The sequence below is a fragment of the Lampetra fluviatilis genome, chromosome 15 (assembly GCF_964198595.1).
Source record: "Lampetra fluviatilis chromosome 15, kcLamFluv1.1, whole genome shotgun sequence".
In the NCBI taxonomy this organism is placed as follows: Eukaryota; Metazoa; Chordata; class Hyperoartia; order Petromyzontiformes; family Petromyzontidae; genus Lampetra; species Lampetra fluviatilis.
This window is the reverse complement of record NC_136289.1, coordinates 9,684,608-9,710,259: the sequence shown is the minus strand read 5'-3', so window position 1 is coordinate 9,710,259 and position 25,652 is coordinate 9,684,608. Positions and strand designations below refer to the sequence as shown.

Here is a 25,652-nt window from a genome sequence, read left to right as displayed (position 1 = left end):
TGTCCGAGCCACCCCCCCCACCCCGCGTGCCCCCTCCCACCCTGGAGCTTTCATTGACACATTGTTCACGAAGTTGATTACTCGACAATTTAAAGCGGTGCCAAGAACGCCGCAGGAAAAGAGAGCCGCGCTTCTCGACTAACGAGACCGCCACCGCTGCCAGCCACCGCCGCCGCTGCAGGGAGGTATCGTGATGGGCGAGAGGGGTTTTCCCGCCCCTCCAGCGGCGCAGGGCTTTTAGTCACGCCTAATTTCAGAGGCGCTATCGCAACGTTGTCGTTAAAATTAGGAAGAATCCGAAGGGGTGGGTTTCAAGGGCACAGAGGCACGTGAGAGGCGCAGTAGCAGCAGCAGTAGCAGCAGCAGCAGCAACGTGAGTGCAGTTTTCCACGAAGCTTAAATATTTGATTTGCGCTCTCTCGTCCCTGCGAATCGCAGCGAGATTTACTATGCCGCTTGGCGCTTCGCATTTTGACCCCCCCCTCCAACACCGCCCTCCCCCCCCCTTCCCCGCGTTGCTTGGAGGTGCAAATTGCGCCGCTGATTGAGAAATACCCCGGAGGACACAGCGGGGTTGTTCCTACTTGCTGTGCTGCACCCCCCCCCCCCCCCCCCCGGGGCGGATTTTTACTGTTTCACATGAACTACGGTGCGGGGACCGGGGTAGGTAATTGTATCGAGGAGACGGAGTTGAAGAGTTGAAGTTGGCTTCATGTGCGGCTGAAGTGTTGTCTTGAAAGGACCGCGAGAGATGACGAGATGAAGGCTGCTCGGGAAGGGCCGTCATCCAGCAGTGAATTGATCATGGCTCATGACGATGAGTGTCATCATCGACAACTTAATTTTGATGATGATGATGATGATCATCATCTCCATTTACTGAGGCATAGCATGTCGACCAATCATGACTGTAATTCCGATAGAAATAATTTGTCATTCGTCCACCCTTCTTGAAATGCTCAGTCCGTCGTCTATGGACAAAATGACTGTTTTCATCCGCGTTCGGATTGCGATGGCGCATTTAGTTTCGCGTACGTGTCAAACCGCAAACGTATTCCCTCCAAGAAGCCTCAACTTTTGAACATGTTACGTAATTGCCTTTGATGTGTGACAACCCGTTATTATGATGATTATTGTGGAGTTGACATTGAAACTTAGAAGTTGCCTATTTTTTTTGTAACTATGCTGACGTTTACGAATGCTCTGGGCTGTGTACAGATCGGCGTTGAGCCGTCTGACCATCCCTCCCTCCGCCTCACTAATGTAGGGCACTTTTAAACTTTTGACAGATTGCCTCAGTTTATCGCTGATAATCTGAGCAATCCAATGTTGATCGGCTGAAACAAATAAGCCTCCTGGGCTTTTAAAGACCTGTCTGTGTGTCTGTGTGTCTGTGTGCGCGTGTGCTGCGGGGAGCAGTGGTGCTGCGGTTAGCGCTACGCTGCGCTACGAACCCGGCGACCTGAGTACCATTCCCGCTCATAGCCAGCACCAGTGACGATTTTCTGAACCGGTCCTGGGCCTCCCCTAGGTCGACTTAGCCTCAAATGAGTACCTGGTGTGGTGTGTAAAATCATTGCCATTGGAGAGACAAAGGCGGTCGGGCGTGCTGCTGGCCACCCACCCCTTCGTGTGCCTTCATAGGTGCTCGCTAACAGCGCTTAGGGGCCGTCCATAAATGACGTCACGCACCTCGGGGCGGGGGGGGTCAGACATGTGACGATGTGTGACGAGGGGGGGGGGTTGAGAAATGTAACGTCACATCAAAATGCGCAACTTTAAATAAATATAGACAAAACGTTCTACTTAATTAAATAGACTTTTTAATAAATGTTTTCTCCTACAACATCAGAGTGCAGCGCCACATTAAATACGCACTACAATGACAATAGTTTAAAGCGATTTGAAGCATGTTTTATTTTTTTGGGGGGGGGGGGCAGAACTTTGTGACGTCTTATTTGAGGGGGGATCTGACTTTTTGTGACGCCGTGCGACGAAGGGGGGGTGGGGGTAAAAAATCGTTCAAAATCGCATGACGTCATTTATGGACGGCCCATTACCCCAACAGACTGTTAAGGCTATACGGGGGATCTTTGTCTATTTTTGGGAAGTTGTGTTAGCTTGCTGCATCATCATCATCTCTGGTGACCCATGTTCGATTTTGTGATGATAATTACAATAGTAATAATGCCCTTCATTGACCTCGGAAAGTTCATCTGGATCCTAAGATTATTTTTTTCAGGAGGGGATGCCACATATGAGAAAATCGTAACACCCACACAACAAAACAACCCCATACACGCGAGAGAGGGAGCGTTCAGAAGCTCCTTACAGGCGGATCGAGAATCCATTGCTGTTCTGCCATCTCCTGACCACCGTGCAATCTCGGTCACACGCAAACAACGGTGCCAACATGGAATGTCTGTACCTGTCATGGACCATCCCGTTGGTCAACTCAGCCTTTAATGAGTACTTGGTGCGGTGTGTGTACAAAAAACGACAATATAAGTTTGTTTAAGGCTATACGGGAAATCTTTCTCTTTTTGCCCATGTTATTCTGCTATTCTGCTATTCTCTCCCTGCAGGAGGCTTTGCTGCGTCTGGGCGGGGTGGTGGATGAACGTTCTCTGCGGAGTGCGGTTGTCGAGATCGTCCGTCTCGTGATTCCACACACGGTGAGAGGGGGCGACGGAGATAAAGGGAGAGAAAGCACTCGTTAACAGAGATCCACCGTGTAGCCTGAACAGACTGTCGGGGCGAGTGCTGTTAGCGAACACCTATGAAGGCCGACACGGCACACGAGGGGGTGGCTGGCCAGCACCACGCCCGGTGGCCTTTGTCTCCCCAGTGGCGACGTTTACACACCGCACCAGGTACTCATTTGAGGCTGAATCGACCTAGGGGAGGCCCCGGACCGGTCCAGATAATCGTCACTGGGTGTTGTCCGTGAGCGGGAATCGAACTCTGGTGGCCGGGTTCGAAGCGCAGTGCACTAACCACTACACTACCGCTCTCCGCTAATACACACACGCACACGAGAACCATCCCCTCCCTTCCCTTCAAGAGATAAATTAAATCAGACATCGTACAAACATCCTTCATTCAAATCTAACACAGTTTCTGTAAATGAGGCCCATTCCTTGGGGGCGAGCGGTCACTTGGCGCGTGACCTCTTTCACGAGCGTCTCTGTGCGCGATGTCGGCGTGCGATGCCCCCAACAGCCTCCTCTGTTGGCGTGACGTTCTGACCCACCCTGACTCGACATCTCTGAAAAAGGGAATGTTACAGCTCATCGGATTCCTCCAGTCGTGAATAAACACAAGGTGCTTCAACAAGATGGACCCGATTTGAAATCACTATATCTCTGCAACCACGAACCGCCCATGAATGAAACTCTTACCACTTGAAAGGGCGGGGCATAGAGAGGGCGGGGCATAGGGAGGGCGGGGCATAGAGAGGGCGGGGCATAGATAGGGCGGGGCATAGATAGGGCGGGGCATAGAGAGGGCGGGGCATAGATAGGGCGGGGCATAGAGAGGGCGGAGCATAGATAGGGCGGGGCATAGAGAGGGCGGGGCATAGAGAGGGCGGAGCATAGAGAGGGCGGGGCATAGAGAGGGCGGGGCATAGAGTTTCAAATGATTACCGCTGGATGCCTCTCCCAGCGCACAAACAGCCCCTAGCCTCAGTCATTCGCAAGACGCGCTGCCTCAACGTTGGATGGGTCGCACGGGACCCCAAGACTTGGCGCTACACTCTTGGCCCCCAAGATCCCCAGACATCACACCCTGCGACTTTTTCTTGTGGGGATACGTCAAAGACCGAGGTGTTGTTTTTGTGCCACCATTAGCGACTAATCTGGATGACCTCAAAAACAGAATCACCGCAGCGGTGACTTCAGTGGAAGAAGACGACACTTTGAGAGGCGTTTGGGACGAAATCAACTATCGTCTCGATGTTGTCCGTACAGCAGGTGGAGGGGGCACATAGAGCATTTATAAAATGGTTAGTAAAACTTGATAACTCATTAAACCGTTTGTAACTTTTTGTGTAATTGTAAAATGTTGCCATCGTGAAATATACTCATTTGAAATTGGGTCAATCTTTTTAAAACGCCCTGTACTTCTGATTCTGGCAAAGTCCTTCCGGGCATCGCTGCCGGAAAGTTTAGCCACAACGCGAGAGCCGGACGCTCTCCCGGGTCTCCTTGCCAATACGCATTGATTTTTTTTTCATCACGCGAAACATATCAGGGTTAAACTTGTATTGACTATCATTTATTAATTTCGTATATCCGACTAGGTGGCTCTGTGGTAGAGCGGTCGGCTTGCGATTGCAAGGTTGAGAGTTCAAATCTTGGTTTGGTGCTTCACTCAGCCTATCATCCCCGGGGGGGTCAATACAACAAGTATCGCTTTGTGGGGAAATCAAACGAGGTTGTCCTATAGAGACACTCGCCCCTGCCACAGAACTGATAAATTTACAGCACTGGCTCAGGTCTGTAAATGGGAGATTTGCCATCACCCCATTGCTCAATTTAACCCAGAAGTCAATTAATACTCTTTCATTTCACTATAACATATTTTCCAGAAACTAATAGAATTGTTGTTTAATCTATGACGACAACATTGACGACCCTAACTGTCCACGTGACTTCATTTCTTATCGTCCGATTTGGGAGCAAAGCGTCCGATGAACCGCAGCAAGCCGTTTCATTCTGGTAGTGAAGTTGAACTCTCACAGAGGCCGCCAGGGGATTTCTCATTTACCTTCTGCTTGTCAAAGGTCATGGAGGATAACCCCTATTAAGGAGCTAGTTTTAGCACCATAATTACCTCATTTAGATTCTAGAAAATTTTCAGCTCCCCACCACTCGCTACAAGGAATCTGCGATCGCAGCTGCATTCAAGTCGCTTACAGCTTGGCACACGAGATAAACGAAGGAATATAATTGAATGTCATGTCCATGTGCCAGAGCATTGTAAGCGAGAACATGAATACACCGCTACACTTCAGCTGGCCTTGTGCGCGTGTGTGTGCACCCTGCTGTGATCATCTTCTGTGCCATCCCTGCACGAACACTCGCAAGGCTCCAACGTAGTCGTGCCTGCGGGGGGGAATGCGGACGCTGCAAACGTTGCTGTGGATTGCCGGAATATTTCCCGAGTGCTTTGCGGTTAAAACATTTCTGCAGGTTACTTTGTCTGCGAGTTATTTTATTAACCATACTGCTCACTTGCTTGGGAGTTTGGAATTCCAGGGGGGTTATTGAGGTCAAATCGTTTCACTGTAAATAAAGAAAATACTAATTTTCGGAGGCGATTTTTCCCACTGCGCAGTTTTGTCAGGATAATTGCAGACAAACTTGATTTGAAGCTTTCGTGACTGCAGGAATTAGTCTTTGGTTTTTTCGGTAAAGTCACGTCGAAAGAAAATAAGTTAAATAATAGAATACGACGTTTCGATTGCAACACAATCAATCGTCATCAGGTAGAACTAAATTTTAGAGAGAGACAAAGCACAGACACGGAGACACATAGACAGACACACAAGCAGAGAGAGACAGTGTGTCTATGTTATCTCTCTCTCTGTGTGTCTCTGTGTTGTCTCTCTCTGATTGTGTGTCTGTCTTTGTGTCTCCGTGTCTGTGTTTTGTCTCTCTCTCAAATTTAGTTCTACCTGATGACGATTGCTTGTATTGCAATCGAAACGTCGTATTCTATTATTTAACTTGTTTTCTTTCTAAGTGACTTCACCGAAAGAACCAATGAGTAATTGCAGACAAATTGTCAGCCAATCAAAAACTCATGCTGCTGCCCACGAAGGCATTGTCCATTATTAAATAATCATAAATGGGCAGCCGTTTGAACTGTGCGGTTCAAATGCTGGCAACGTCTTCCGTCGGTGGTCACGTTTTTTTGTGTTTGTTTTAAGCGTGAGTGAACTTGAACAGCTCGTAAGAGGAGCATTTGAAGTTTCGAGATGCTCGTGAACACCCGGACATCTCCCAAAATCATCTCCAATGCGATGCGCGTCACCAACGTGGGCGTGCGAAGTTTAAGAGGGATGAGACCCGCCCAATGGTATCTACCTGCCACCCTGTGTGCATGCCAGAGGTGGGACAAAGTCATTGTTATGCAAGTCCAAGTCGAGTCGCAAGTCATCAAATTCATGACTCGAGTCTGACTCGAGTCCAAGTCACATGACTCGAGTCCACATCTCATAGGTGGGACAAAGTCATTGTTATGCAAGTCCAAGTCGAGTCGCAAGTCATCAAATTCATGACTCGAGTCTGACTCGAGTCCAAGTCACATGACTCGAGTCCACACCTCTGGTGCATGCTCCTGGATAGTTCTGTGGTGCTGGCCACCCACCCCATCGTGTGCCGTGCCGGCCTTCATAGGTGCTAGATAACAGTCTGTGAAGGCTTTACGGGGGCGACCTTTGCTTTGTGACCTGAGTTCGATTCCCGCTCATGGCAAACACGAGTGACGAAAATCTGAACCGATCCTCTGCCTCCCCTAGGTCGTCCCAGCCTCAAATGAGTGCCTGGTGCAGTGTGTAAACATTGCCACTAGGGAGACAAAGGCGGTCGGGCGTGGTGCTGGCCACCCACCCCCTCGTGTGCCGTGTCAGCATTCATAGGTGCTCGCTAAAAGCACTTGCCCCTACAGTCTGTTAAGGCTATGGGGGAAGGGGGATTTTTGTTTCGTCTTTTGTATAGTTATTTTGGCATGCGTAATTATAAATCGTTGATTATCGATGAGTCATCTATGAATGTCTTGTGTTCCCCATGGGCTCGCGTTTGACTTTAAATAAAATATGAAACCTATGGCTCACAGCGACCTGTCACCAGGTGCTCCTAATCCCCAGTGATGTGATATCTACAGAAATTATCAGATGCACGTTTAAATGAAATGGCTGAAACGTATTGTGTTGCCTTTGTCATTTGCCCAATTCTAATTTTCTTTGTGGCATAGTTATCGATATGTTTCCACTAAAAATCAGACCGCAAAAAACCTTGGCTAAACAGGACCCCACTGTCTATCTCTCTCTGTGTCTGTCTCCATGTCTCTGTCTCCCTGTCTGTCTCTATGTCTCCCTGTCTTTCTGTCTCTAACTGCCCCTCTCTCTCTGTCTCTCTGTTGTCTCCTTGTGTCTCGATATCGCTGCCTCTCCGTCTGCCTGACCCCTCAGCCTCTATATTCCTACTGCCCATCTTTCTCTCTCTCTCCATGTCTCTCAATTGTGTCTATGTCTGCATGGTTTGTCTCTTTTGGTCAATCTGGACCACGTTTTTTTCACGCTTATAACTAAACAGTGTTGCGTGTTTGTCATGGCCACGCACGCACACACACACACACTCGCGCGGAGTTCAAAAACACAACGGCGAACGTTGCTCGGGCCACTTCAATGCCACGGCGACTGGTCTCGGCGTGTAACCGCCGTGCGTGCGTGCTGCGCACATTCGCGCGCGTGAAATCGCAAAGATCGAAATTCACTCCATCACGACGGATTGGAGGCGGCAACCAAAGACATCTCGCGGATGGAACAATGGACGCGAATGCACCCTCACCCCCCACGCACACAGTGCACCCTTTTATCTATATTAGAATCCGAGTCGTCTTTGTGATAGGAATTGGTTGGCGCAAATCAAATATTTGCAACGTGAAAAGCCTCGTAATCTTGAGTTATTTATCATCTTTGCAGAGTATTTTTTTATTTATTTATTCTTTTTTTCCATATCACAAAAATGCCGGTATCATTTCTGTTGCTACCGAACACTATTCCCCCACCACAGCACAATGGGACATCCTTTGTGTTTAATAATTGGTTTAACCGAGGATTGACTCGGCTCATTAAGTTCTTTGAAGTCTCAGTGAGGTGGCTGGGTTGCTATGAAGTCAGTGCACCGAGCCAGCTCTGCTGAAATTCTGGGTTTGATTCCAGCCGGGTTTCGGCCACTACAGATGGTTTAAAGCAGGTTCTCAATTGAATTGCGCTGATGGTCTCAGTCCGGTCACCAATGGCTGCACACACACACACAAAAAAAAACCACAATGTTAATTCATACTCTTTGGTTCTTTCGGTAAAGTCACGTAGGTAGAAAAATAATAGATCACGACGTTTCGATCGCAAAACAAGCAATCGTCATCAGGTGGGACAACCACAGCAAGAACAAACTGCTGAAGTAGGGGAGAGACCTGCCGTGGCACGAGGTTATATAGGCCTCGGCAGTATGGGGGGGGGGGGAGAGAAGGGGAGGGGGGGGGGGTCTGGGCAGAAAGTGGACCCTGCAGCAGCACCCGTGCCACTGGAGTAAGTGGACCACCGCGGCAGCACTGGAGAAATCGGATGCAGGGGAGGAGAGAGAAGGGGGGGGGGGGGGAAACGTCGTGAACTATTATTTTTCTACCTACGTGACTTTACCGAATGAACCAAAGATTATGGATTCCTGCGGTCACGAAAGCTTCAAATCAAGAATGTTAATTTCACTATGAGACCTCCTTTACCAGTGGCAAAATATAGTAATAGGTGTTTACCCTTTCAACTGGTACAAAAACTGACACCTTTATACAAGAGATCATGTTTGCAATAACCACAACACAAGCAGTCAAAATGCAAACAAAAAGAAACAACTCTGAGAGTGCATATCATCATTTTCAGAGTTGTTTCTTTATGTTTGCATTTTGACTGCTTGTGTTGTGGTTATTGCAAACATTATCCCTTTTATAAAGGTGTCAGTTTTTGTACCAGTTGAAAGGGTAAAAACCTATTACTAATATTAATTTCGTTTATTTTTACTTAATTTGACCACATTCCAGCTCTGAGATCCACATGTTGGGTTCTATTGACACGTCTAAATGAAGGTGACAAACACTCTTTGCAGGGCATATAACAGGCGTGCTTTTCCCATCATCAAAGGTGGCCATTTGCGACGAATTCGTGATGTCAATGTTTACAGGGTCGTTCGATGCACTGCAAGCTTCGGGGTTTGTGAACGCAATCATTGTCGGCGAGAGAGGGCGAACAAATTGTCATGGCAATACAATACACCTCGAGTGCAGAGCGACGGAAAACGAGTGAAAATAAAAGTTGAAGTCACAGCATCGACGAACCCCGGTGAACCCTCCTCGTTTCATCATACGTTTCTTTTTTTGTGTCATCACGCGACCTTAGCTTCAAACGCAAATGCCAATAATTACAGCATGTCGCACGGACTCTAATCGAAGCGCCTCCTCTGATACGCGACGATGATTCCGACTTCAAAGCGAGAATGGTAAACGGCTGCAAAGACGTACAACACGCAAGGTTTATACCATTTATATCTACGCGGAATTCGTAAGCATGTGCGTGCGTGTGTCTTTACATGTCATTTATATGTGTAGTGGTGATACGCGCTGGGTGTATATGTCGTGTGCCAGCGCGTATGTACGGGTGTGTGTGTGGTGACGCGCGCTGACGGGGAGGAGCAGGCGTCAGTGCGCGGGTGGGGGTAGTGCTGCTGATTGGCTGTGTGCCGGTGACGCGCCCAGAGGGAGTGATCGGGTAGCAGCGCGGTGTGATTGGTCGGGGAGTGGAAACACGCGCTGAGCGGAACCGGATCGTAGGGATAGCGCGTGGGGATTGGGTAACTGAGGAGCGGTGCCGACGTTGAGGTCCGCATCCGCTCCGTCTCCCGGGAAGAAGGGGTATATAAGGTGATGCACAGAGGAGCAGGGGGAGAAGTGGAACCATCTAAGAAAGGAAGACGAAGGTGCAGAGATAGAGCCCGGAGAGGAGAGTAATGGAGAGTAATGGAGAGTAGAGGAGAGTAAGGTATAAGTGTGTAGCCAGCGAGAGAGAACGGTCTACACGAGCTGAGTAATGTATAGTGTGTAGCCAGCGAGAGAGAACGGTCTACACGAGCTGAGTAATGTATAGTGTGTAGCCAGCGAGAGAGAACGGTCTACACGAGCTGAGTAATGTATAGTGTGTAGCCAGCGAGAGAGAACGGTCTACACGAGCCGAGTATGCATACGGTGTAGCCAGAGAGAGAGGAAGGTCTACACGAGCCGAGTATGCATACGGTGTAGCCAGAGAGAGAGATGCAAAGTCTACACGAGGCGAGTGGAGAGTGTAGCAGAGGCGCAGAGTCTACACGAGGCGAGAGAGGAGTGTAGCCGAGGCGCGGAGTCTACACGAGGCACAGAGAGCCGGCAGCACAGAATCCAGAGTCAAGAGAAGCGCATTGTGAAGAAGAGAGGCCACGCGTTGTATTGTTACAAGTCAAGATTTAATAAAAGAAGTGTGTTCCCGTCAAGGAGTTTCCTGCCGTCATTTTCCAATACTTCATCTGGCGTCAGAAGTGAAACGGGCTTCCAAGTATGGAGACGAGGAAGACCCGTAGGACCCACGGGATTGACCGCGAGGAAGACCTGGACGACTCGGGGCCGCTGGTGGCGGGGGGTGAGGAAGAGGACTTGCCCACGCTGCAGGGTCCGTCGACGGTGCCGGCCGAGCGACCGGGGACAGACGCCGGGCTTCGTGAGGCGCACTCCCGACTGGCGGAGCTGCTGCTCGCCGCCGCGTCCATCTTGGCGGAGATCAGCTCGTCGGGAGGAGCGGGGACGGTGGGGGACATTTTACAAGGTCGCCCCGCAGATTCCCGCCAAAACGAATGGGGGATTCCCGCCATTGCGCCTGGGCCTACTTTTGGCGGGAACGGCGAGCGCCACGTGGTGGTGGGTTCCCAAGCGCGCGCATCGACGTCATCAGCGCGCGAGGGGGTCCGCCATCTTACGTCTGCTGCTGGAGCCGCCATGTTAGACACCGACGGACAGGCGGAGAGGAACCACGAGGCGGATGACTTCATTTTTCAGCAGCGCCTGCCCACGTTGTCAGCCTTCAAGGCGGAAGGCGGAGACTGGGGCCAATTTCAGCGAAGGTTTTTGGCGCATCAAGAGATGTCAGCGTGGTCCGATGCTACGGCGCTGTGGGCATTGCCCGCCATGCTGGACGACGATGCGCTCGCGGCCTTCAGGGCTGCACGGAAGTCGGACCGCTCCACGCTGAAGGATGCGCTGGGTTTGTTGGCCAGGGTCTACGGGCCTCCCTCTACGTGCCGCCATCAGTTCTACGCAAGACGGAAAGCGGCCGCGGAGACCGCGCTGGCCTATCGCACGGCGTTGCTAGCTCTTGCTGATGCTGCGTTCCCTCGGATGGACGAGGAGGGCCAAGACGCGATGGTTTTGGAGCAGCTGCTCAAGTTGGCGCAGGACCTGGGGGTCCCTATCAACACAGCTGACGAGATTGATATTTCTTCTTTGAGAGTCGCCACGAGTATTCAAGCGCACGAGGCCCTACAACGGAAGCAAGGCGTTGGTTGCAACGCTGCTGTCGTCGCAGCCCCGGGTTTGGTGGTCGCCGAACCCCAAGTCGTCAGCCCACGGGAGGAGGCGTTCGCCACGGGACGACCAGGGGACTGGAGGCCGGTGGCCCGGTCGCCTCTGCGATCGGGCCGAAAGTCGGAGCAACCAAGATCTACTCCGACCCTCGTCACGTGCTATAACTGCGGCCTCCGGGGCCACGTGGCGTCCGGGTGCCGCGCTCCGCGGCAGCGCGCCATGGGAGCTCGGCTGGACGACGACCGAGAGCCCAAGTCATCTCTACAATCCCCGGCAAGTCGCGGCACCTCACACGCTCGGCCTGTTTATTCGGCACACATGGGACGCCGCGTTGCGGCGGAGGAGGACCGGTTAAGGTTCGGGGATTCGGTTCGGCGAGGGGGGTTCGGCCGGGACCAGGGAGACATTGAATGGGCGGAATTGGGGCATAGAATTGTGGCTGCTTCGGCGGGTTCGTCCGTTGTTACGGGATCTATTGATGGGGTTGAGATTAGGGTGTTAGTGGACACGGGGGCATCGGCAACTATTATATCGGACCTCATTTATAATATTCTTCCGGTCCAATGTCGTCCGCTGCTTCCAGTGGATGTGCCATTTTACGCCGCTAATGGGGGATCGTTGGGCATTATCGGTCAGGTTAGGGCGTCCATTTGCATTGGAGATATCAAATTGTCGGGACCCGTTTTCGTTTCGTCTTCTTTGGCAGTTCCGTGTCTTTTGGGCACTGACTTTTTGGCTAAAATGCCCATTAAAATTCTTATCGATCAACGATGCATTGAACTGCCATCGGGTCGCCGGATTTCATTTTTGACGGGCCCTACTGACATTCGGACGGCGTGCGCTACGATACAAGCGGTGGCGACGCAGACAGTGCAAGTGCCCCCGGGTTCACAGATGTTGATTCCCCTCCGGTTGCGGAAACCATGGGTGAGGGAGGCTTCGGGACAGAGTATGCTTTTGGGTCCTTCTAACAAGGCTGTCGGGGGTCTTGATTTATCGGTGGCTCACACTTTGGTGCGGGCTGACAGGGATCCGTTTGTGATGGTTTTGAACGCGGGGTTGCGACCAGCTGTCATTCCGCAGGGCACCGTGCTGGCTCACGCGGCGCAGGTCCCTGGGGATGATGGGTTGGTTGCGCAGGTGGGCTCGAGCCCCGCGCGGAACGTTGAGCCAAGGGAAGACCTTGAGTGGGTCCATTCGTTATGTGCCGCCTCGGACGATTTGTCGGCGGCGCAGTTGGGTGCGCTGCGCGAGTTGCTCATTGAATTCTCTGATGTATTCAGTAAACATAAGTATGACATTGGGTGCACGGATTTGTTGCACCATCACATTGAAACGGGCGATGCGGCGCCGGTCAGGCTAAATCCCTTCCGACTGAGTCCCGTGGAGAAGGAACATGTTCAGTCGGCTGTTAACGATATGCTAGAAGCCGATATTATTTCGCCCTCCTCTAGCCCGTGGGGAGCGCCTATTGTGCTGGTTAAGAAGCAGGACGGGTCCCTGCGATTCTGCGTTGATTTCCGTCGCCTGAATAAGATCTCTGTGGCTGACGCGTATCCGCTCCCCAGGATGGATGAGTCCCTCGATGCATTGTCTGGTGCGCGATATTTTTCGACTCTTGATTTGTTATCGGGGTTTTGGCAGTTGCCGCTCGACGAAGAGTCGAAACCTAAGACAGCATTTCGGACTCCAGGGGGGCTGTTCCAGTTTAACCGGTTACCCATGGGACTTCACTCCTCTCCAGCGACGTTTCAGCGACTTATGGAGCTGGTTTTGTCGGGCTTGCAGTGGGATACATGCTTGATTTATATGGACGATGTCATTGTTTTCAGTAAAACGTTTGAGGAACACCTCCGGCGATTGAGAGGGGTGTTCTTGCGAATGCGATCGGCTAAGTTGAAATTTAAACCGGCCAAATGTCACCTCCTTCGTAGGTCCGTTAGATACTTGGGTCACATTGTCGATTCTTCAGGGATCTCCACCGATCCCGCGAAGACGGATTGTGTCGGTTCGTGGCCGACACCTACGTCCGTTTCCGACGTGCGTAGTTTCATCGGGTTTGCTTCTTATTATCGGCGGTTCGTTGAGCACTTCGCCACTATTGCAAAACCCTTGCACGCTCTAACGGCGAAGGGAGTGAAGTTCAAATGGGGACCGGAGGAGGAGGCCGCGTTTCGCTCCCTCCGGGACGCCTTGGTGGGTGCCCCACCCTTGTGTTATCCCGATTTTGCCAGTCCCTTTTTGCTGGACACGGATGCTAGCAACACGGGCATTGGGGGGGTGCTATCCCAAGTCGTTGGGGGTGTCGAAAGAGTTGTCGCCTACGGTAGTAGGGTGTTGTCTCCGGCGGAGCAGCGCTACTGTGTCACCCGTCGCGAGCTGCTTGCCATTGTTTTTTTTGTGCAGCAGTTTAGGCCATATCTTTATGGTCGTCACTTTACAGTCCGAACGGACCACGCGGCGCTACAGTATTCATTGAGGGTTGCCCAGCCCTCGGGCCAGTTGTCGCGTTGGTTGGAAGTCCTCCAGGACTATCAGTTTACGACTACGTACCGTAAGGGGTTGCGACACACGAATGCCGATTGCTTGTCGCGGTTGTTGCCTTGTGATGAATGCGCGTGTTTGTCGGGATCGGCGCGCTGTAAACCGACGCTTGCGGGGGAGATGGGGGCACTGGCTGCGACAGCGGGCGCACCGATCGGGGATGATTCCACTGCCTCTCAGGGTCGGGACTCGCTGCTCTCGCTGTCGCTCAGCGAATGGGGCCGCCTCCAGATGGCGGACAGCTCGCTGCTAGCATTGCGCCGCAAGGTTGGGGGTCCCGAGGGGGACCAGGAGCGTACCGGCTCCTATGTACTTGAGCGGGGCGTGTTATTGAAATGGGACAGTTTGTCCCGGCGGAACGCACTCGTGGTGCCTTCCGTTGTGAGGGGGAGGGTTGTCTTGGCGGCACACGAACGCCTCTTGCACTTGGGAGTTAACAAGACGCTTGCCCTGCTTCAGCGTGACTATTACTGGCCGGGAATGGGAAGTGATGTGGTGCATATTCTGAAGGGGTGCGTTGAGTGCGCCAGGCGTAAACCACCGGCCGTGGCAGCTAATCCACCGCTGCAATCTATTCAGGTCTCGCGTACCAACGAGCTCGTTGCACTCGATATTTTGGGGCCCTTCCCAGTCACGCCGAGAGGGAATAAATATTTGTTAGTGGGGGTCGAATACTTTACCCGATGGCCTATGGCGTGGCCTCTCGCTAACCAGTCGGCAGCGGCTGTGACGGATGCCTTCGTCCAGGGCTATGTCCTGGACAAGGGGGCTCCCGAACGCCTGCTGACCGACCAAGGTAAAAATTTTTCGAGTAAATTGTTGCAAGAGGTGTGCGATCTGTTGGGTACCAAGAAGGTGCGTACCTCCCCGTACCACCCGCAGACTGACGGGATGGTGGAGAGACTCCACAAAACCTTGACTTCCATGCTGTGCCAGCAGGTGTGCGAGGCACATGTAGATTGGGACCTGCAGGTCCCTGGAGTCCTTGCCGCGTATAGAATGGCCCCCCATGCAGCTACGGGGTTTTCCCCATTCTATTTGATGTACGGTCGGGAAGCTGACCCGCCAATAGAAACGCAACTTGGCCTGTCCGCTCCACGAACTAATTCTAATTTGGCAGAACATATTAAGTTTAATATTCACAAGCTGACAGAGGCGAGGGAGGCCGCGCGGCTTAATTCGCGGGCTCGCCAAATTGCTAATGAACGGTTGCGGGCACGGAAGGTGTCCATGCACGAATGGAAACCAGGTGACAGGGCCTGGCTGCATTGCCCTCAGGCACCCTTGGCTACGTCGCCTAAATTGTTGAGACCGTGGAGGGGACCCGTGGAGGTCGTGCGCGTTGCACGGCCCCAGTGCGTTCAGATAAAGTGGGGAAAGCGCCGGTGGTATGTTCACCCCTCCCGACTGAAACCGTTCTCGCCTCCATATGGCCTCCCCTTGTGTCGTGATGGCCGGGCGTGTGACGTGACCGGCGACCCAGAGGGGGAAATGTCTCTGCCTGATCCACACGTATTTTCGCCTGATCTGCTCCCAGGTGTCTCGGAACTGACAGCTGCCGATCACCGGCGGCCGGATCTCCGCGGCGGGGCCGGCCCTTTCAGGCCCGTTCCGCGCCGTCTGGAGCAGCCGGAACCGCCGGATGGTCGTCAGTGTCCCGCCCCATACGATGGACCAGCCAGACGGACTCGCGCCAGGTCGTGCTACTTTGCATGACCTGCCTCGTGAGGAGTCGGGGCAGTTGGAGCGCCTCGTCACTGCGTGTAGTCGCAGGGACGTGGGGCGCGTTCGTTTCGAATTTGCTCGTATCGTGTTATTGTTGACTTTTCGGGTTCATTGTCAATCTGTACATAGATATTCTTGTTGTTGTTGTTGTTGTTGTGTTATGTTACGGGGCACACTCGGGGGGTTACGGGGTTTTTTTTTGTTGGTTGTCGTTTTATCGTCGCGGTTGGTTGTTGTTAGCAGCCGGGCCGGCTGCGAGCTATGTGGGAGGGGGTGATGTAGTGGTGATACGCGCTGGGTGTATATGTCGTGTGCCAGCGCGTATGTACGGGTGTGTGTGTGGTGACGCGCGCTGACGGGGAGGAGCAGGCGTCAGTGCGCGGGTGGGGGTAGTGCTGCTGATTGGCTGTGTGCCGGTGACGCGCCCAGAGGGAGTGATCGGGTAGCAGCGCGGTGTGATTGGTCGGGGAGTGGAAACACGCGCTGAGCGGAACCGGATCGTAGGGATAGCGCGTGGGGATTGGGTAACTGAGGAGCGGTGCCGACGTTGAGGTCCGCATCCGCTCCGTCTCCCGGGAAGAAGGGGTATATAAGGTGATGCACAGAGGAGCAGGGGGAGAAGTGGAACCATCTAAGAAAGGAAGACGAAGGTGCAGAGATAGAGCCCGGAGAGGAGAGTAATGGAGAGTAATGGAGAGTAGAGGAGAGTAAGGTATAAGTGTGTAGCCAGCTAGAGAGAACGGTCTACACGAGCTGAGTAATGTATAGTGTGTAGCCAGCGAGAGAGAACGGTCTACACGAGCTGAGTAATGTATAGTGTGTAGCCAGCGAGAGAGAACGGTCTACACGAGCTGAGTAATGTATAGTGTGTAGCCAGCGAGAGAGAACGGTCTACACGAGCCGAGTATGCATACGGTGTAGCCAGAGAGAGAGGAAGGTCTACACGAGCCGAGTATGCATACGGTGTAGCCAGAGAGAGAGATGCAAAGTCTACACGAGGCGAGTGGAGAGTGTAGCAGAGGCGCAGAGTCTACACGAGGCGAGAGAGGAGTGTAGCCGAGGCGCGGAGTCTACACGAGGCACAGAGAGCCGGCAGCACAGAATCCAGAGTCAAGAGAAGCGCATTGTGAAGAAGAGAGGCCACGCGTTGTATTGTTACAAGTCAAGATTTAATAAAAGAAGTGTGTTCCCGTCAAGGAGTTTCCTGCCGTCATTTTCCAATACTTCATATGTAACATGGGGAGTGGTAATGTAGTGGTTAGCACCTAGAGCTACAATTTGAAGCATTCACGGCCACAATTATAATGTTTTTTTACCGTAGATTTTCGGTACAGCCGTGTAGTATGAAAAGATAACTTAATTGTGGACTGAACCCCACCACCAGCACTTATCCGATAATTGACAATCGGTCACCGCGGATCGAAAGTAATGGACGTGTTGGTCGACCAGTCTTTAAATTAACCTCACACATATGTTAAGTTTCTAGAGCAGTCCAGCTTTCATCCTCGGCCATAGTAACGTGAACAAGCCTAGCACTGGCTGTGCGCCCCCCCCTCCCTCCCAAACAACCTTGTGGCTCGTTCTGCTGTGGCCTGAATTTAAAGGGCGAATTTGGAGGATGACATCACACCCCCGAGAGAGAGACGAGAGTGCTGTCACAAATAAATATCATTGTGCAAAAATCGAGGGGCGTCTGCACGCCGCTGTGAGATCCTGATGCGGTTACAACCCACCGGGAGTGTGAGACACATGGCAGCCACTACCCCGTCCACCAACCGCGCAGCAAACGCGCATTGGCACCTTCCACGTGTTGTGATTAAATGGGAGAGGGGGGAAAACACCACGAGCCGGTAAGCCGTGAGCAATTTCGGTCCACGGCGCAGCGTCGGGTGGCAAGGGCTTCTGGTTGCGGGGAACGATATGGGGGTCCCCCGTCTAATTCCTGCCTCCACCCCCCACCGCCTCCCCAAACTCATACTTCGTCCCTCCAACCCGTGAGCCCTGGTGCAATTACACCGCCTGCATTCTCGAGAGCTACTCCACCGAGGGACGGGAAAGCGGCTCGCTGAACACCACTTGCGGCAATTGAGACCGACATCGCTCTGAATGTGGCTGAACTCGTTGAATCTTAAAAGGCACAATCAGGTTTGAGCCTGGTTAATACTCGGATTGGAGACTGCCTGGGTATACCATGCACTCTATGTATGGGCTGCAAGGTGGCCCAGAAGATGTCAGCGTGGGTTATTCTTCAACTTCTCCGGTTTCCTTGCACGTTGAGCCAAAGAAAACTTCTCGTGATGGAATTGGCCAAACATCTTGCTGCAACTGAACCTTTCGGAAAATATATCTTGAGACTCATTGCAGCTTTCCTACATACATTTTTAGATAATTGGGGACTTGTGACACCGTGAAAAGGTCAATCGCTGACCCCCATTTCCACACTCTCAGCAGCAGACGTGCATTGCAGAACGTCCGCTTGCCGGAGGTTAAACGTGTTCCCGTTTGCAGCTCCGCTGCATACTAATAGACTGCATAAAAAGCCCTGGATTTCACGAGTTAAAGAAAAAATGTAATTCCATATCCAGGCAGCGTCATCTACGAGTGGACGTGGATTGTCGTCCCCTGTACAGTTTATCTCCTGCTAACCCCCCATCGACGTACTCATTCGGGGCTCAATCCAACCACTCGTGCCGTTCTCCCGTTTGTCGGAGATTTTTTTTTGCAGGTGCATTTCAACTGGCCAATTGCGTCTCCTTGTACATTATTCATGCGTGCTTTTCGGCATTTTTCTTGTCCAAATTGAAATTTCCCCACAATCTTCCAATCCACGAAAGCTTTCAGCAGGGCTTGCCGTCTACCTAATGTGGATAATATTTTGTCGTTGCGTTGCCATAATTTTCTCTTAATCTGTAACTTTCGCTCTCCCTTCCCCCTCTCCCTTCCTGCATCTTTGCTCTCACCCCTTCCCTCCCTTTACCCCACACTCAATTCTCACCCACTATCTCCGTCGCGCGATCTTTCTCACGCCCTCTCACTGCCAATCTCTTCCTCCCTGAGCCTGCTCATATTTTTAAAAATAATAAATCTGTGCTCTCTCTACGATCTCTCCTCCCCCCCCCCAACCCAATCTCGCACAGGAAAAAGCATTTGTTTACCTCCGAGACCCCGACACCGGTGAGCTGCTCTGCTGCGACCCACCTCACCGGCTCCCAGACGATGTCTCCGTCAGGTGCGCACGAGGAATTTAAATCGCGCGCTCGCGAGAGGGGCCGCACCTGTCGCGATGCGGCCGCGATGGCGCGGTCTCTCGTTTAACCTCTCACCATCGAACCCGGGGCCAGGTTATCGCGGGAGGTTTTAGGGGGCCCAGAGCCCCCCAAATATATACTGCTGTATGATGGGTTCAAATACAAGACTGTAGCATGATGATAAAACCGATAAGGAAATTAATCATGTCTCGCCCTTCCCATATGTGTGTCTCTACGTAAAATAAATGTGCGTTTGGAAACAACCAATTGGCCGCACTGACTTCTGTGAGTACATCTTGTATGCAGCCTTTGTTCAATACCAGGAAACTCTGGGCCCGTTTTGACATTCAGCGTCTCATCAGTCGGATCTGCCTGAATCAACGCAGGCGAACTGCCCTAGTTTCTGTAAGAAATGAGTCCTAGTTTGATGCAGAACGATAGAATTCTTGACACGATTCGATCGCTGGTAATGTAAGGCCACGGCTCACACGGTACTACTGGCAGTCACGTGGCGACGATGGGATAGTCTAGTTCATTTCAGCGCCGTTTACAAAAAGAGCTGGAAGTGAAATAACGAAGGCAAACAGCAATCGTGTGTTGGGCATTGAGCCGTGGGTGGAGGCGAGGGGAATTGAGGAGGCAATGAGGGGCGTCCTGATTGTACACAAAGCATTGGTCTATATCACAATGGTAGAAGAGTCGAGCTCACTTGCTCGCTCGCTCGCCTCGTCGCTCGCTTTTCCGCAGGTAACAATGGCAGGAACCCCAATTTTGAGCGTGCGAATCGACGGCAACTTCAAATGTGCTCCATTTTGCCCGATTGTCCCTATCTGGAATTGCTTCGTGGATTTAGTGCACGTGAGCCTTATACGTTTGAGCTGTGTGGACCGAGGGTACAATTATTTATAGTAAACACATTTTTTTTACAACTGGCGACAATTGATTTTCTCAAACCAGGGCGCAGTGGTGAGGTGCATTTAGGCCCATAAGCCCGTTTTTCTTGGTTCAATTCCTGGCCACGTTCTGACACCAGTGGCGAGTGATATCTGAACTAGTTGTGCCCCCCACCACCATGCCCCCAACTCACCTCTTTCACCAACCCACACTGACCAGCGTGGTCTCACAATCCTCATGACTGACGTGTCTTGCGAAGGCAATTTTTGACCGCAGTGAATTGACTTAGGACTTTGCATTATTGATGACCAGAATTTTTTTTTATAATTGAGTTGCTACGTTGTGCAGCTATAAATAGAAGCCATTTACTTTCAACCACCGGACGAAACGTACCAGCATAGCACATATTGCTTTGCATGCATGCATGTTGAACTTCTTTCGCACCGTACGTAGCCAACCGCGCTAATCGGAGGCGTGGCTTTGACCTCGGCGCCCAACCTATCGCGTTTGCAGGCACTGGTTGTCGTGACGAAGCGCGATCAAAGAGTGCTCGTGAACCGACAACGTCACGAGGGGCTATTCATCCAGCAGTGGATCGATACATAAAACCGTGAATAAAACATCCTGCCAACCAACAGTGGCTTCTACGGCACAAGAGCTGCGAGGGCCTACAAACGGGGATTCCATCGTTGTTATTTCTGCATCGTTCTTATCGTCGCAGGCACTGTCCGGGTGGCTGTGTCACCAACAGCTGTTTCATAAGTCTATCTCTTGCTAACCCACACTTTAAAGTCAATTGGGATCATGGTCGCGTTCCCGCAGTGATGGCTGATTAAATCGTAGCTGGTCAGTGCAGAACGCCAGAGTTTTTGGTTATGCGTTATGACAAACTTAAAGCAAACATTTTATTTTTCCATCAACGCTCTTGCCGTGGTAATGGTTATTTAGATTAGTTTTTTTCTTCCCCTAAAATAATTGAATTCCAAGTTTTTTTTCCATGTATAGCATCATCCTCCACAGCAGGCAGATTACTCGGTTCACTCGTGGTAACCAATGGTCGCGTTCGTATATGTGCAAGTGTTTAGCGCAAGATGTGCAAGCCTTGTAGCGGCTTCGGCTGACTGAACTCTGGGTGAAACCAATCAACCTCTTCACGCACTCAACGTTTTGAAGTTTCCCAGATGTAGTAATAGAACCAGAAAAATATATGCAAAAACTTTGCTTATATTCCTATTCTTGTACCTAATTCGAATTTGCAGCAATTGAAGTCACAGCCGTCTACATTAGATAACACGTTCTTATAGCAATAGCCTACGATGGAACTTGGAGATAAGGAGATTATTCATTTTTCGATTAAAAGCTTTCGTGACTGCAGGGATTCATCTTCTTGGTTCTTTCGGTAAAGTCACGTAGAAGGGAAATAATAAAATAATAAAAATAAAACATAATAAAATAATTCTCACGACGTTTCGGCCACAACGCAAGCAGCCGTCCTCAGGTGAAGAACAGGTCTGTCGAGAAGACAGCTGAGGACGGCTGCTTGCGTTGTGGCCGAAACGTCGTGAGAATTATTTTATTATGTTTTATTTTTATTATTTCCCTTCTACGTGACTTTACCGAAAGAACCAAGAAGAGATTATTCATGTTTCTACATTGTCGGGGGTCATCGATTGAAATCCTTTTTGTTGACCTCTGACTGCATCGTCTCGTTCAGGAAATTAGCGACGGCACCCTGTGAGTGGCACCCACCCTGTCTCCGTCTTCCGCAACCGAGAAACAACATTCTCCCCACACACACCGTCCGTTTAACAGCGAGGGGCATTAGTAGTGGCTCCAACCCTCCGTAGCAGTGCACAGCAAGCACATGCCCCCCCACCTCCACACTTAATGCGCATCGACACACAAGGGTCAAGCAACATTCATTGGGCAATCGGCTCGCGAGGCTAGAAAGCACTCATCTCGCTAATGCAGGGGTGTGGGGGGGTATCAGCTGGCCAACGCTAAGCAAGATTGGTCGTCCGCCTGTCTCCGCTCCGCACAGGCTGGGCATTCCGTCTTCAAACGAGAGGCGGAGGGCACGGGGGGGGGGGCGAGGGCTTTTTGAAAGTCGTGGGGCGCTCACGAGCCGATTTGAGTGCGTGGCACCGTGGCACACACCCCCCCCCCCGACCCCGCACACGCGATGTTTGTTAGATGGGAGGGCGGCGCGTGCGGGAATATTTTCTCCGCCACTTCCAACAATCCGGTGTTCGGAGCGGTCGTCCCCGGCGGTGATCAGGGAGATGGGGTGGAATTACGGAGTTTGCTCGTTTTTGCTTCCCGCACGACGAGAGAGATTTTCTGCACAATGATTCCCCTCCTGCGGAAACAAACGTGGGGCATGTGCCCCATGCTAATTTAGCCTCGTGCATCCCGTAGTTCTGGGACTGGCGCCTAGATTGTACTGCATTGGGGGTGCAGGATAAATAATTGATGATGATGATGATGATGTTTATTATCGCCCTGCCAACCTCGTTAAAGGTCCCCCGAACAAATTGACGACAACAACTCTTGTTATACTCCGAGTGGATATATAGCAATGAGGTGGAGTGGTGGTGCGTTGGTTAGCACGCTGCGCCGTAAAACCGATGAGCTGAATTTCATTTCCGCTCACCGCTAACTTCGGCGACGAGTGATGTCTGAAAACTGGTTCTGGGTTTTCACCCTCATCCCACCTTACCGACCCACCCTCTGACCAGCATGGTAAAGTGTGGTCATGCAACGCTTATGACTGACATAGCATCGGGATAGCCTTTATTCAGCAGTGGATCGACTGCTGTATGAAGGGTTTGTTCAGCTCCTCGAGATGCAGCGGCAGTTAATCGCAAAGTAGCTCCGTGCTCGTACTGTACTGTGCAAGGAATAAATCTAATTTATATTGACAAAAAATGTTAACAAAATAGCAAATGGATATTTTAAATGACATTTCATTGTTATTTGTGTTGGCGCAGAAAGTAATAAACCACCATCAAGCAAGTTAGAGTTTACTGTTTCAATATTCCAACCCTGAATATTTGTAAAATTGCTTTCGTGTTTCCAGACTGAAAGAGCAGAAACTGATTGGCTCTTAAAAGTAATGACATTCCATTGTGGCTTTCAATATTAAACATCTCTATATATATGGCAAAGCTAAACGGAGCATTTTTTTTTTATTTCACAGAATCACATATGGACACGATTGAGAGGGAATATTATTTGTTTGTGTCATGTCATTGTGAATCAAATCAAGTTAAAAGGCACATTTGGTATTTGTGCCGTTCTTATAGCGGCAAGTTTCTGTGTAGTCTGCAGTAAGATGCACTGAAGGGGCGATGTTTTTTTTTTATTTCCCAATGAAATCATTTGTGGACAATTTATCTTTTACAATTGAAGATATTTTTCGGACCACGACTGTGGCTCACAAATGTACTATTTTTTTCTTTCGTCGACTGACGTCACGCGATCTTCACCATAATGTCACGGGATTTGTTCACCCGTCACTGCTGCGGGAGTTAATGTACGCACAGCGTTAACCAGAGCAGCCGTAGGGTTTGAACCGCAAACCTCTGCAACGTGCGGCAAATGCGCTACAGCTTGGCCACGGCACCCCTACCCCCACGCCCATCAAATGCGAGATACAAAACAGTGACGTGTTGTAAACATCCTGTAATGAATGTTTTGTTTTTAAGCCTTCCGATAAGTTAACCTTGTTACGGAGTGATAGATGAAAGCAATGTGTTCCGTATAAGCCAGCCGCACTTGCCCAGAGTAAAGGGCTTCGCACAGATACTGCTTCTCTTTCACAGAGATAGACATTTTATCACGAATAATTACAAAATGCAGAATTGCATTTCTTTGCATTAAATATGCAGGGGAAAATCTAATCTAATGATGGGACATTGGTGCAACACGAGCTGCGGTCGACCGTTTTGTTTAAACTAAAACACCACAAAACTTATTTTGTTTCTCTACCCTGATCTGCGCTTGCATTATGTGGTGGGGGGGGGGGGCAAGCGAATGCTTGCCCTAAGCTTCTGGCACACAACCGAAATGCTCTCCATCCAACCCATGAGGTCCTCTGAAACCAATTGGCTCCAAAAAGTGTCTTATTGCTACCTTCGAGATGGGCAAATGCTCACGACGATTTTCTTCCACTATTTTATCTGCAGACCACAAATATATATGATAGCAAGGGTTAGCTTTCTTTAGGATAAAAATGCTATGCATAATGTGTATGACATAGAATATCTCCTTTGGGAAAATAACATTTAATAAAGGTGACATCAAACGTACATAGGAAGTGTTTACCAGACACTATTAACAATAGCCACCCCGAGTGGTGCCAACCACAATCCCCCTAGGCTCATAGCCCACCAAGGCACTGCTGCCAGATGGCTGCTTAGCTGGCTGATCAGCCGTCCGCTAATGTGGCTCCATTGTAGCCGACGGGGGTCTTCGCCGACGATGCCTTTGCCCGTGGGAGGCACGCCGCCGCGTCAGAGGTCGCAACCGGGTACCCGATACCCGTACACTACCCGATACCCGGCTACCCGTACCCGGCCGGGTACGGGTAAGCCGTTTGCGACCCTGGTGCGGCCGGGTACGGGTACGGGTAAGGAATCAAAACCCGTTTGCGACCTCTGCGCAGCGTGAGCGACGCTCGCAGCCTTGGCGCGCCCCGCAGAAATGTGAGAAACGAAAACCCTAACCCGAGGTTCCCTCTCGAGAGCTTGCGCGACCGTCGCGAGCACCCGCGGCCTCGCGATCGTCGCGACCAAATTGGGGCTCGCGGACCCTCGAGCCAAATCGAGTGGCGCTCGTGTAGCGACCGTACACGTGGCGGTCGAGCGACGCTCGGAACAAGTTCGTTGTCTCCCCGCTCTCGGTCGGTATTTTGTGCGGCACATTCTGAGCATCCGCACGCATCCAGCGAATAACCTTGCGTGCTCGTTTGCGGAGTGCGGGGCTTTTGGCCATTTCAGTTTAATGCGTTTTGCAAGAGATTATTTAAGAGGCGCCTATCACGGGAAGCAATTTTGAAGCTGTCCGGCCACGTTTTTTTACTCGCGCGCTCTGATGGAGAATTAAACGTCCATGTCAACTGCTGAGAGGGTATCCAAGCACTTGCAATAATGGACAGTCCACATAGTCTTCAAATAAGCGAACCCGGCCTAATTCATAAACACACACACAAAGATAAAGGTCCCCCGTAGAGGCTTTGCAGACGTTTGGGGCAAGTGCTGTTCACTAGCAACTATGAAGGTCGGAACGACCCACGAGCCGGGAGGTGGCCAGTACCATACCCGACCGCCTTTGTCTCCCCAGTGGTGATGTTTACACACCACACCAGCTACAATGACGTCGGCCTTTCGATGCGTAATGTCGATTGCTTGATACGCCGCTCTAAAGTGCTCTGGGGGTAACAGCACGTGCTTGGTAGCAGGTGAGGGGTCGCGCCACCCAGCAGCGGCGAGCGGAAAGGCCTGGGCCACTCCCCCTGTGTTATTGTCATCGAAGCCACTCTTCAAAATCTCAACGTGGGATGTTTTGTTGTTCCGCGTTGCCTGGGGTGGAGAGGAGGTGGCGCAGTGGTTATCGCACTGTGCTGCGAACCTCGCCACCTCGCCACCCGAGTTCGATTCCCGGCCGTGGTTACCGTTGGTGGCGAGTCGTATCTAAACCCAGTCCCGAGTTCCAAACTCTCTTTTGAACCAGCGCAGACCAGCCCTGCGAAGCGCGGCCAAACAACCTCCACGAACGACACGATGCGCGGAGGCCTTCGTACAGCGGTGGTGCTGACGTGGGACTGTGCACTCCTTATTTTCACAACTCCAC

General features: G+C 51.3%; 1 protein-coding gene across 1 annotated transcript in view; it reads left to right on the top strand.

Annotated features, from left to right (window-relative positions):
- PDE2A (phosphodiesterase 2A) overlaps positions 1 to 25,652 on the top strand; it is a 232,187-nt gene that overhangs the window by 98,512 nt on the left and 108,023 nt on the right. The window contains exons 3-4 of the mRNA XM_078863181.1: positions 2,586 to 2,675; positions 18,795 to 18,886. Coding sequence (XP_078719307.1) covers positions 2,586 to 2,675; positions 18,795 to 18,886 — 182 coding nt within the window. The remainder of the gene's footprint in view (positions 1 to 2,585; positions 2,676 to 18,794; positions 18,887 to 25,652) is intronic.